Source organism: Anoplopoma fimbria, chromosome 16, assembly GCF_027596085.1.
Source record: "Anoplopoma fimbria isolate UVic2021 breed Golden Eagle Sablefish chromosome 16, Afim_UVic_2022, whole genome shotgun sequence".
Taxonomy (NCBI): domain Eukaryota; kingdom Metazoa; phylum Chordata; class Actinopteri; order Perciformes; family Anoplopomatidae; genus Anoplopoma; species Anoplopoma fimbria.
This window is the reverse complement of record NC_072464.1, coordinates 23,659,791-23,673,378: the sequence shown is the minus strand read 5'-3', so window position 1 is coordinate 23,673,378 and position 13,588 is coordinate 23,659,791. Positions and strand designations below refer to the sequence as shown.

The 13,588-nt window shown below is 38.8% G+C and overlaps 1 protein-coding gene across 1 annotated transcript in view; it reads right to left on the bottom strand.

The window, feature by feature from the left end:
• xpo4 (exportin 4) overlaps nt 1-13,588 on the bottom strand; it is a 63,423-nt gene that overhangs the window by 19,048 nt on the left and 30,787 nt on the right. The window contains exon 9 of the mRNA XM_054614794.1: nt 7,198-7,355. Coding sequence (XP_054470769.1) covers nt 7,198-7,355 — 158 coding nt within the window. The remainder of the gene's footprint in view (nt 1-7,197; nt 7,356-13,588) is intronic.

Sequence of the window (13,588 nt, the reverse complement as noted above, 5' to 3'; positions counted from 1 at the left end):
TATTTTACATTCTTCAAAGTAGTTGAATGAGAAGGTGTGTCCAAACTTTTGACTGGTACTGTATGTTCATAAAACAAAGTCAGTACACTTCATCCCCTGAAGACCATGAATGTCTGTACAAAATATAATGGGAATCCATCCAATAGTTGTCGCGATAATTCAGTTTGACTGATCCATCAACCAACATCATCATTCATAGAGCTTTGCAACTGGTGTGGCTAGAAATGTTTAAAATGTTAAACTTTAGTCTTGTTTCAAGCCATTAGAGCTGAAAAATCTAATTCAGTTGAACTTTTCTGCCTCATTAACCATCTCAAAATCCAGACTTCCTTTCACTTCTCTATGAAATCTTGCTCTGAACAATTCTTCTCTATTTGAAAACAAACTACATGCACTGAATTTGTCAGGAAAGATATATTAATAAATGACAACACATGGACAAACTGTGAGCAAACAGATGGGACAGAAACAAAAAACAAATGTCAAAACTAAAATGTGTGCTATGAAAGACTGCAGTGAGAGGAACAAAAAGGGGGAAATAGCTCCAGATGAACAATAATGTTCAGTCAGAATGGAGGGAACCGAGCTGGAGAGACTTGGTATTTATCCAAAAACCTGTTTTAAATTGAAAACATACTTTACAAGCAACGTGTCTAAATCGCTGCAGTTCTGCAGGGAAACACCAGAAATGTATACGACAACCTAAAAACATCACACATTATCCTACAATTAAACTATCAAGGGCACGAAACTACAGGAAGATTACCGCACAAATATATACCAAACAGATCACGCTGTTATTGGCTAAATAACATTATAAAGGCTTCATTATCAATATTAATTCATTATAAATATTAATTACAAAACGTTGTCACAGAAAATCCTGATGTCAAGTTGGAAATATCTGAGACATCATCTGTTTACACATAGATATACAAAATGAAGAAAAATCACTAATGTTGTTTTTGTTTTTTTAAGAATTGTGACCAAGATATGTACTGAGCATTTTAAAAGTTGGAGTCTGGTGGACAAACTTTTGAAGTTTGAAGACAATGTTTTTAAATGACCTTGAACTCATATTTTCCATCTCCGTCTGTTTCTGTAACCTCATGTTCTAAATAGGACTTGCTAATACACAATACATGTACCTTGTATGTTGAGTACATGAAGCAAAATAAAACTCTGACAAGAATGATCATTACAAAAAAACCTGTTCTCAAGTCATAAACACGAGATAAAACAATTTAGACCTTTTTTTCTCACTTGCCTCTCTGGACTTCTGTTACCAACATATACAATGACACAGATATATTTGTAAAAAATTCAATTAGAAGTCTCTACTCATGACTGCATGCAAAACTAAACAGGTTCTTATAGGATGCATAAACTCCAAATGTGTTGTTTTTTTCACAATTCTGCTCAGTTAATAAGATGAAATTCTAAATATGCCATATCAGTAGAGACATCCTCTTTTAACCCCTCTTAACCACCATCCCTTAAAGTTTCTGCACATTTTTGTCGTCCTTTTTTGTTGCCTTTAAAGACGTAATCCTGAATCTGTGTTCGAGCTGACACGCCTCTCTCCACAGTCACTCAGAGAGGAACATTGTGTGAGAGGCCGTCGCTAACTCCTATCAGATGGAGCTAAATTGCGAACAGAACTGTTCAATCATTGCAGATCGGCCGTCCCTCTCTCTCTGCATGGTTTTCCGATGAGGCAATTGGAAAAAAAAAGCTCCAAGAATAGGTGATTACAGACGGAGCGGGAGAGGAGGGAAAAGAGAGGGAGAGACTGTGGGAGAAAAGAGAGAGAGAGAGAGAGAGAGAGACCCCTCCTCACTGGATCACATGGTCCAACAACAAGCTGTTGGTGTGTTGGTTATTTATATATGGAAGTGTGGCTTCTTAATTCAGGTCAGAACCACTTTGACTACAGACACACCCACAAAATGACATAAAATACCACTTCTCCACTCACTGGCAACACCACCATTTCTGTTAAAAACATAGAACTTTTTATATTTACCACTTTTATAAACAAAAAGCTCAGACGATGGTCACAACATGATTTAAAACTAAATGCACGCCGGGTTGGGTATTGAAACCACTTTTTAATTGTACAAATATGTCTGTAGCACTTATTAAATGTCTGGTCACATTAGTACTCTTGTTCACTTGTTCTCTGAACCGACAGCTACAGATTTAATTTAAAATGTTGTATTTATTAAGGCAAAGTCCATGTGTTAACAAACATTTAACAATTGAGAATTGAACTGTAAACAAATTGTTTTATTGAAAAACTTTGTAAGGTATATAAAAAATGAAGGTGAACTCAGGTATTTAACTGAACGATACCAAGCTCTACTTCTAATTCTATAGTGCATGCACAGTTTAAAGACATTTTTAAGGAGCGCAGAGCGGCTGTAAAGTAGTCAAAACGTTGAGTTGTTCTTTTTTTTCTACGTTGGCAAAATAGGTCAAATCCATTTCAGGCTTTAAGACCGAACAGTAAAACCTTAAATTGTATTCTAAGAGCAACTGTAAGCCAGAGGAGGGATAATAAAACGGGGCTAATGTGTTCTCTTATTGTTAAAAGTCTTGCTGCTGCCAACTGCAGTTCTTTTTTTACTGAGTGCAGAATATAATTGTAACAGTCGAGGCAGGTTGACATAAAGGCCTTGATAACCTTCTGAAGGTCAGTGGGGATGAAACTCTAAAATAATTGCTCATTAACGTCCACTGTCACGCTGAAGAGGGTCTTTATCCTCACTGAGCTGGAAATAAGGATGAGACTTCCACCATTTCATTTCCTCAAAGTGATTCGTTACGACAATTAGGCTGCAAGAATAGTTTGGACTGACAGGGAGGTAAAGCTGAGTATCATCGGCGTAAAAGCGAAAGCACATATTGTAGTCGTGAGATGTTTATATTAAAGTTTGTGAATGTATTAAATAAGGCAACTCAAAGATGAAGCAATGTGAACAATATAGGTCTTTTAAATCATAATATTTTTATCTTCTTAAATAAGAAATCAGGAATCTCGAGTGTAAATAAATCATTTTATCCAGCAGTTTTATCTACTGAACTGTATTTAAACATTAGCCCCTTAAGCTGTGGATAAAAGTGCTATATTTAGAGCGATAGAGGTATTTTAAATTTTTAAAGAAAATGTGATTACTTTCAGTTTATTAGAGGGGACACTGTTCATAAAAGCCCAATAATTAGAACTGTCCAATAGAAGACCAGGTGTGAAAAGAAGTGAGGAACTAAGTTCAGCAGTTCCCAACTCAAATTGAATTAATACAACAAGACTGATTAAGAAACAGATGCACCTGATGTTAAAGGATCATTTAACAGAACAGATGAGCTCAGTGTTTTGTCACCAGCACGGGTAAGAAGGTTTGTGACTAGCTGCTGTGGAAAAATCTTCTGGATTACATAACAAAAACTGAATTTCGCTGGTTTTTGGACTGTTGGTTGAACAAAACAAGACGTCACTTTGGGTAATCGTGATAGACATTTTCTACTATTCTCTGGCATTATATAGACCAAACGATTAATCAAGAACATAATAAAACCAAACTATTTTTACAACAGTTGGAAAACAGATTTGTTTTATGTGATTGTAGATATATAAATATAGAACATCTTAAAAAACGAGTTATATTTCAAAGGAAAGTATTGCTTGGTTTTGATTTTTTTGGTCATGCCAAATCTCAAAGGACAGATGACATGTTTATGAGTTATACAACGAGCAGATCAAAACAGAGGAGACCGGTTTGTAGCCATTTTAGAAAGATAATCTCCATATGGACACAATTTGTGGCGTACTGACACGTTGACTTTTTCCAACCAAAAGCTCCCAAAGAAGACTTTTGAGAGAAATGAAATCGTTGTGTTTTGTTGGATTGTTGGTCCAACAAAACAAGACATTCAAAGACGTCTCTTCTATCATTTTTCTAATTGTTCACTATTCTTTGGCAATATATAGACCAAACAATTCATCTTAAAAAAAGAAAAATAATTATTGGTTGCCGCCGTAGTATAAACTCCTTCAAAAACAGATGAAAAATACATAGAAACAATTAGGGGGTGAGAAAAGGGAAAGTGTTTTCCTTTTAAAGTTTTGAAGCTGTTTTAGGACTCTCAGCGCCGCTGCTAAAAACAGAACAGTGATCTCTTTTTAATGCATCTTCCTGAAGCCCTGAAAAAACACTGTGTGACTCTCTGCACCGCACACGGGAACAATCAATGAACTCCAAACATCACAACTAACATGACTCGTTATGTTTCTCAGCACAAGATCACAAGTTCTATTTCTTCACAACAACAAGCAGCCGATACAAGAATCACAGACTGAGGAGGTCAGTTTCTGTGATGCCAAACACCTGCAGACACCAATTCAAATGTAATGTCAGTAAAACATAAATCATAAATCACCTCTAGTATAACTGGTATACATTTGTCATTACAATATTTGTTTCATGTGATCTTCAATTTATAAAAGGCAAAAATAGGGTTGTTAACTTTGGTAAAGATTCCTTGATTTCCTGAGTGAAAAGACAAGTGCTGCATTACTTCTGATTGGAAGTTCTGATTTCACACTCTTGACCCAGAAGTCCAAAATTACACCTCTGCAGGAAGTCCAGAGGAAAATTGGCTTTGACGTTGAGATTTGGGGGCGAAGGACATTTACACAACCAGTATCAGTGCTGGTTAGTGAAGGGATTTTCAGCTAAATAAATATTGCTGAACCAGTCGGCAACCTCCAGTTCTGCCAAGTGAAGCCAATGCTTCCTGTCTTAAAGCTGCATTCTCTCTGCTGTCCATCAGGGGGCGACTCCTCTGGTTGTATAGAAGTCTATGAGAAAATGACTCTACTTCTCTCTTGATTTATTCCCTCAGTAAACATTGTAAACATGAGTTTATGGTCTCAATCTCTAGTTTCAAGTCTTCTTCAATACAGCATGATGTTCATTTAGTAAATGATGCTCCATTTAGAGTCAAACAGACCATAAAGCAGGGGATGCTTTAGGGCGGGGCTACACACTGATTGACAGGTCTCGACGTCACTTCTCTATATTCCAAATAAGGTAACTTCCTTTCATTGGCTGCAAACAAACAATATGGGGACGGCCGTATTCCAAGATGGCTACGGCAAAATCGCCAAACTGGAGCCTTCAAAACATCATTCCAGTCCATCAGTGTTACTCCACTAGAAAATACCAGGTTATTTTAATAGAAATATAATCTTTTAAAATAATATTTCTACATAAATGGGAAAAGTTTGACATTAAAGTTATGCCACATGGGTTTCAATAGGATTCAGGTTCCAGCTAGAAACACATTAGTTTAGTCTTAAAGTGACAGGCGTCTCTATTTTAGATTAGAGGACGACAACAATGAGACCGATACCCTTCAACACGCACAGACTCAGTATTTACTAATGTTTTCCTGGTTGCTAGTGATGATTTGTTTTTTCCTCTCCAGTTGAATAAACAGTGACGCCGTGAGAAGAATAAATACATCATTTAATCCACTTTCACATAAAAAAAACTTTTTTTAAGAGGAAACTGGGAAAAACACGAGTTCCTGTTTAACTCTATGTGTCCCAGAACTGGAAGACCAGCCCTTCCCTCTGCAGCCAGTTTCCCATCGAGCCTGCAGATGCTAGAATCAGAGGCCATTAAAAACACAGACTCAACAAGCAATTACTTCCTGTAAATAAAGCAGAAATGGCACAGCATGAGTCACGCTGCTGCTGACGTTGGCCTCCATCACTTGTTGAGTCTCGAATTTAAGAAACATGAAATCCTTGAGATACCAGAAGGAGATGAACATCTACTGAGAATGCAGCCAAGGCGATATTACGGTAAACTACGATATATGCAAATGGGGAGAATTACATTTTGATTTGAATGTACAAAGGGAATAAATGCAGCCTTTAATACACAATATTATTATATCTATTATTTTGTGAATGAAGTCAAAGTTTTGTCCTTTGATTTCTTGTGATTTTTACGCCCAGAATGTCTTTATTTTCCAATGCATCCCTGCACATTAAGATTCATTTAGCAAAAGGAAAAGTTAATCTATTTCACTGTAGCTCCAGTGTGTAATAACCTCTGAGTCCCTGGGGGAGCTGCTTTCAATGGGCAGGTTTGAATTAGTTCCATCTGTCAGCGTGGTCGAAATTACTTTGTAGGTTTTGCAGATTATCAAACAGGAAAAAAAAAGCATGAGTGTGAGCAATGTGACGTGATCGGAAATAGTTGAAATGAATTAACTGGAACAAAAGTGCTGCAATCTTCTCTATCGTCCTCGATGACAAATGCTGCATCTTGCCATCCCTGGGTGTTATTCTGGACTCCAACCCTCTGACTCCAATCACACATCAAATCCATCACCAGAAACTTCTCCAGACTCCAAATCTCACCGTTCATGCCTTCATCCCTTCCCTGTCTGGATTATTGCAACATACCTCTTTAAGGGATAACCAGGCTCAAGGATATGCAGAAATAAGAAGCAAGCCTTCTCACCTCCCCCAAACCCACCAAGTCCTGCATCTCAAACAAAAATCCTTCATCTCACCTACAAATCTCTCCACCGCCTTGCTCCCAATAAATAATCCATAGTGCCTGACCTATGATCACCTTTAAAATGCTCCTGAAAACCCGACTGTCTATCCTGTTATGCACGGCAAAACCTCTCAATTCACTAATAAGTACCTTTAAGAGAAATTATACTGGCTCAAACTTTAAAATTTTAATTAGAAAGTTGCCTGTGTTCACCTGCCAACAGCATCACTGTTTAATCAAGCAAGCTAGAGTACATTATTCAAACAGGTCACCGAATAACCGAAGTTTGCACTTTGCCAGAAACGTCTGATCACTACAGAAAGACAAAAAGCTATTTTTAAATCCCACATGATATCTAGTCACGTAAATTGAAAATCCTGACTATCCAGAAGAAATATGAGTAGATTATAAAAACTAATCTCTAAAAAGGGTAGAGTAAAAGTCAGAGGATCACCAAAGTCAGTAGGATTCATCCTCTGGGGGCCATGAATGTCTGCATAAAGTTTAAACCCAATCCATCAAGTATTTGCAGAGATATTTCAGCCTAAACCACAGTGGTGCCGGACCAAAGCTGCTGGGAGCATGAAACACTTCAACAAGTACACAGAGAGGCACTGACCCGTTGATCATGCTGAGCAGGCCCTCCACCAGGTGAGCCAGGTAGGAGACCTGGGCACTCTCGTCGGGGAAGACGGGCCCGTGCATGGAGGCCAGCTGGGCCAAGCACTGCAAGGAGTCCTGGGCCATGTCCGAGTCCTCCCGGATCTTCCTGTGCACCTGCAGGATGACAGAGAAAATGCATGTGTTAGTTTTCTGTTTTCAAAGATTTAAGATGTTTATTTGTCACTTTGCTTATAGGAGTACGATTGTGTGAAAAGCTTTTGCAGGGAGGCTCCATAGAAGAAAGAAAATACAATAAATATAATAATCAATAGCGAGAAAATTGAGAAGCTTTTAAAATATCCAAGAACATAGAAAACAAACAAACTATAAAGATGTTGCATATTGTACAGGGGTTGGATTTCACGTTGTGTGTTTGTATAAATATGTTTAACAAAGGAGTCTTATATCAAGCATTACATTACATTACATTACATTACATTACAGTCATTTAGCAGACGCTTTTATCCAAAGCGACTTACAGGAAGCAAAGGTTAGAACTTCTCAATGAAGCAGAAGGTACTTTGGATTTGTGGAACTTGCTGGAAATAAGTGCAGTGGGTGCATTTTAAGTGCATTTTAGGCATTTTAGGCTAAAAGACCACACAGAATGCAAATTAATAGAGTTTAAAAGCTCAAAGAAAGAAGGAAAAACAGTCAAGTTGTTGTCAGAACTTTACAGAACAGTATTTCCTAAGAACATAATTAATCCTTTAGCCACTAACTTAGACTCAGATAAGCGGCAACAGAATAACCAATTAAAAAAAATAATGTCTCACTGGTTGTTTCTACGTTTTAAACATCTCCTGACAGCCCCCAAAAAACAGACAAAAATCTAACTTACTTTCTTATAATTATTGTTATTGTCTACAGTAGGTAGAAAAAATATTCAAGACCTTTGTACATGAAATCCTACACTTTTTAACACCTTCTAGGGCTTATATTACCTTTACCGAGGAGGTCGTGTTTTTGGTTTGTCAGCATGTTAACAGGGAAACAACCCGACTTCATTTAATGAAACTTGGTGTAAAGGTGTAGCATGGGCCGAGGAAGAACCGATGAAATTATTGAGCGGATTCCAAATCAAAGGGCTGATACACCAGTTATTTTCTACCTTGAATTACATTGCGAGGTAGGGCATGGCCTTGGCGGAGGTCTGCGCTTTGCGAGTGCGGATTCCTGTAATATAATGTCTCTGAAAGGAGAAACAGACAGTGTGCAAAAGGAAATTGAATCTACAAGTGTTGATCTTTGCTCCAATGCTCTGGCGATTAACTTTGACGCGTTTGGTAAATTAAACTTAATCATCTGCAAAGAATAACACTTTCAAATAGCAAAGTCGTCGTCGACGGAGAAGGAAAAAGGGGAACCTGCCTCATCCTCCTGTCACCGTTTAAAAAAAACAGATCAGCTGATACCCGTCAGGATTAATACTCACTGGTGTCTCCACACAAAACCCAGCAAGCTGAGCTCAAGTGAAACGGCAAATTGATTTTTTGTTTAGTTTTTTCCTTTGTTTCTTCAGACACTGTGACCCCTCGGTCTCAAACAGAAACAGAAAGCCTCAATCAAACCCAGAAAGGAAAGAATCCAGGCTCCTGATGGAGGGAAACAAAAAATCTATTCAGTCTCATCTCAGCTCCGAGCTTCTGCTCTGGTTTTGGGATTTTTGGGGTTTGTTTCGTCCGAGCTGATTGTTCACAATCCGACAAGAGAGGAGGCATTGTTGGTTTTTAACAGACAGGAAACACAGTGAGGTAGCAGCAGTAACAGCACCGCGAGTCATCACAGCCTCTCCGCGACACGGGGTTCAAACTGACGGACGCTTGGAGCTCAAACCGCCGTCCTCCCGAGGCTCCGAGCTCTTCTGATCCTCTCCCGTCATCCTCTTAAATCCAGAGTGAGCGCTTCTTCACCGGCTCCACATGGCCCCATCGCAGAGGCAATCAAACTTTCAACCTCCCTCTCCTTGTTGCTTCCTCCTCCTCCTCCTCCTCCTCTCAAATCCTCTCCCCTTCTTACTCCCCTCCCCTCAAATTCTCTCTCACCGCCTCTCCCCAACTCCTCCCCCCCTCCTCTGCCCTCCTGCTGGGGTGCGTTGTTGGTGGGAAACCACGCTGCTGGGAATCTCAGATGCTAACGTAGCGTAGCCACCATGGTCTTTGCCACCGCTGCTGCTGCTCTCTTCCAGAGCGTGAAGTCATCCTCTGGAAGAGCTAAGTGGGAGGAGGAGGAGGAGGTGGAGGGTGAGTGAGCGAGAGAGAGAGAGAGAGAGAGAGAGAGAAGGAGGGAGGGAGAGTAGGTGGGAGGGAGAGGTAGTGGAAGGCCAAAGGATTGAGCAGCACGAGCTCTGAAAAAGCAGCTGCACCATGCGATGCCAGTAATGTCAGTCGCCTTGAGTCCGACTATAGTTAGAGATACACAATGTGTGTGTGTGTGTGTGTGTGTGTGTGTGTGTGTGTGTGTGTGTGTGTGTGTGTCATTATGCTGGGAGTGATTTAGACCAAAGGAGAGAGAGAACAGGATACAACAATATGTAACATTTCTGGCGTGCAGATCAGATGACTTTAGACTAATCAATGGATTTGGAATCAGCAAAGCGAAGTCAAAGCTGCTAATTTGGAGATAATTATATTTGCTTTGACAGCAGAGTGAACTCATTTTTTGCTCATTTAATAAATATGTTAAAAGTTGTCGAGAACGAAGCCTATATAAGGTACTCTAAAAGTTATGTCATTATTAACTGTCAGAAAAAGTAATTATGACTTCTAATTAGGGGTGACGGTTATCATACTGTGTTGATCTGCACTATTGGAAAAACAGACAGTGTGTGTGTTTGAATTAAAAAAGTCCAGACAAGAGCAGTTTGGCTGTATTACAATTTATGTTAATTATTAATAATCATGGGACATTATTTGGTCATTTAGTACTGCTAACATGAATGATATCATTCTTTGGCTGTTCTCATTCCTGTAAGGGTCGATGTAACTGATAATATTTAATAATAACATTAATAATGCTGTGATACTGTGATATTTTCAAAAATGGTTATTGTACTGTGAAAATCTAAGCCCAACTCTACAATACTAACTGATGATTTTTCTCTATTAATTATTCATTCTTTAAAATGTCAAAAAATAATGAAAAACACACTCATTTCAATTTATTATAATATCAATTCATAGAATATTTGTATTTTTTTGGGTGTTCAAATTGCTTGTTTTCTTACAAAACAGTCCACAAATCTAAAGACATGTCATTTACTCTGATATATGACAAAGAAAAGCATATAAATCCTCACATTTTAGACTCTTTGAACCCGCAAAGTCAATTTATAGATTATCAAACTCGCTCTAATTCACACATTAATAATACTATTATTACTACTGTAATACTAAATACTAAAACTAATTCCATCGCTAAAAGATCTCTTATCTTTCTCTTTTTTTATTATCAAAACAACAAACAGCACTGGTAGCCAATTATCAGCGGTAGCTAATTATCACATATTCCCCATGTAATTCTCTAAAATGTTATTGTGCTCTCTGCACGTTGTTGTCTTCACTGCTGAAGATTGTTTGTTAGAGGAAGACGAGTGCTTCAAGAATATTTCAGGAGTTAAGAGTCCCACATATTGAATTAAATATTAAATATTATAGTAGCTCATTTAAAATGATGCTGTGCTGAAGAAAGAAGAGAACACCATTTAAATTGTTGTTGCTAAACAGTTGTGAACATGAATTAATGAACCAATCAAAGCTGCAGTGTCTCTGCTGTCTGAGCCCCAAACCAACAAAAAAAGGAAAACTGATCTTTTGAGTTTGGTTATCTAGAATTTAATAAGTAACAAATGTTGAACCCTAAATCTAAATACTATCGGTAAGATATAGAAAAGCAGATCTGATCTGAACTGCAGACACATTTTGGTCTGTAACGAGAATACGTAACGAGAAAGAGAAAGAAAATGAGCTTTAATGAGAGAAAAACTGAGGGAAGGAGAGAGTCAGGTAGAGAGGTGAGGGTGAGGAGGATGAAGAGAGAGAGGGAGGGAGAGAGGGAGGGAGGGAGGGATGATATTTATAGCAGGAAACAAAGCCTGGTGTCTGTTTCCTCGGGGGGTTTAGAGGCTCATCATTCTGCTTCCAACTTATTGTCTCCCTCCCTCTCCCCTCCCTCTCTCCCTCCCTCCCCCTCAGATTGGGTTACTGTCTGCCTTCAGGCCAAAGTCTCTGCTGCAGCCTCATCAGTCCCTGAACTCCACACTGATTGTGTTTACTGGCTAAACACGACATGCTTCACTCCTAGGCTCTCGTTCTTCCATCTCTTTGTGAGGACGAAGAGAGAAAAGGCTTCTATATCACGCCCTGATATTCATTATATTAATACGAGTATGACAATTTTAAACGGGTCACGTAAACAGAATTCTGTTTTTTTCCCAATTAAGATGATATGGGATATGCCCATCGGGTTTTAGGAGCGTTCTTTGGACATGTAGTGCTTCAGAATATGCGTTTCAGTGCAGGTTTTACTCACAGACTGTATATAAGAAGTGGACGTAGACATCATGACGTTACCGGCGTTGCCATGTTGTTGTTTTTTGCATCCAATGAACAGGAAGTGACCATATTTTGACTGAGGAGGAGCGATGTAAAGACCTGTCAATCAGTGTGTAGCCCCGCCCTAAAGCATCCCCTGCTTTATGGTCTGTTTGACTCTAAATGGAGCATCATTTACTAAATGAACATCATGCTGTATTGAAGAAGACTTGAAACTAGAGATTGAGACCATAAACTCATGTTTACAATGTTTACTGAGGGAATAAATCAAGAGAGAGGTAGGTGTGCTGATCCATGATACGATCCAAACTGATCCATTGCACCTCTATAAACAAAACAAAACAACAACAAAGATGATCTGTATTAGCCCGTATGGCTCATCGACGATGGGCGGCAATTAAACGTGATCAGAGCATCTTTCAAAATTTGATTTGCTCCTTTTATCTTGTCTTTGCTGATCCGAATCATGACTCAAAACCCTGATATGATCCGAACAGTAAGTATTTTTATCCTTTGCATCGTAGCGTATAAACTCTGCTGTGTAGCTCCAGCGTAAGCCTTTTATGTATAACTATGAATCCTGCTTTGTATCTGCAGGAATAAAAGAACATCTGCATACGAAACGTGTGTGTGTGTGTGTGTGTGTGTGTGTGTGTGTGTGTGTGTGTAGAAAGACGTTTATACTTGTGTGTGAAATGTAAGTACAATGTGAACGGGTGTTTGCAGTTTGCGTGTCAATTTGATGCGATGACATAAACCAGATGCATCCAGAAGTCTTGGATGTGTGTGTGTGTGTGTGTGTGTGTGTGTGTGTGTGTGTGTGTGTGTGTGTGTGTGTGTGTGTGCATGCTTGTCGGCACACACTCAATCACAACTTGATGCCGCTCTGTAATCACTCAGATCCAAACACAAACTAAAAACTCAAGAGAATCACAAAGCCGACAAAAAAACACACTGCTGAGGCCAAAACTGACAAACGGCTGAGTTTGTGATCTCTCCTTTTCTTCTTCTTCTTCTTCTTCTTCTTTTTGTTTGTTGTTATAGTCGGCTTGTGTGTTGTGGTCACCAGGTGCTACATCGATAAAAAGTGGAGTGTGTTTATTTTGAAGGAGGCCAACAACCATCGTCGTCTTTTTTCTGTTTAATCTGTCATGAACAATTTATCCCTAAATCTCTCTCACTCCTGCAAATTGCCTCCAGGTTTCACTCTCTCTTGTTAGATTGTTTTTCTTTGTCTCCTCAGTTAAAATTACAATCCCCGTACCCTTCTATTCCTGCACCAGCTCCTTTATTTATTTTCTCCTTGTTTTATCTTACAATTACCCTCGGTCTTTTCTCATTCTCTAAACTCTTATTTCTTTCTAGCTTTAATCACTCCATCCCCTGAAGGTCTGAGTTGTATCTGTCACCGCCAAAGTGGAAAAGAAATGAAAGCTTTTCCACAGAAACCCTGAATGACACTTCAAACATCAGATGAGACATCTTTACACGCTGCATAATTATTGAGAGGATTTCCAAAAACATGTGTTTTGTGCTGTCAGTCAGACGGGAGCTGCTGATCGTTTTCTCATTCGGTTGTAGATTCGTCTCAATTATCGTCCATGAACTTGCAGACTGATCTGAACCATCCTATGATATCAAAAGCCAAATACCACTGGTTGTTGTAGAATGATCCTACTTATTACTGGAAGATTACTGTTTATTTAAACTTTGGTGTTATATGTTAAAAGATTCAGCCATTATTTCGTTTATAGACAATCTGGCTTTAACAGCTGTAGTGGGTTTGAGGTTTAA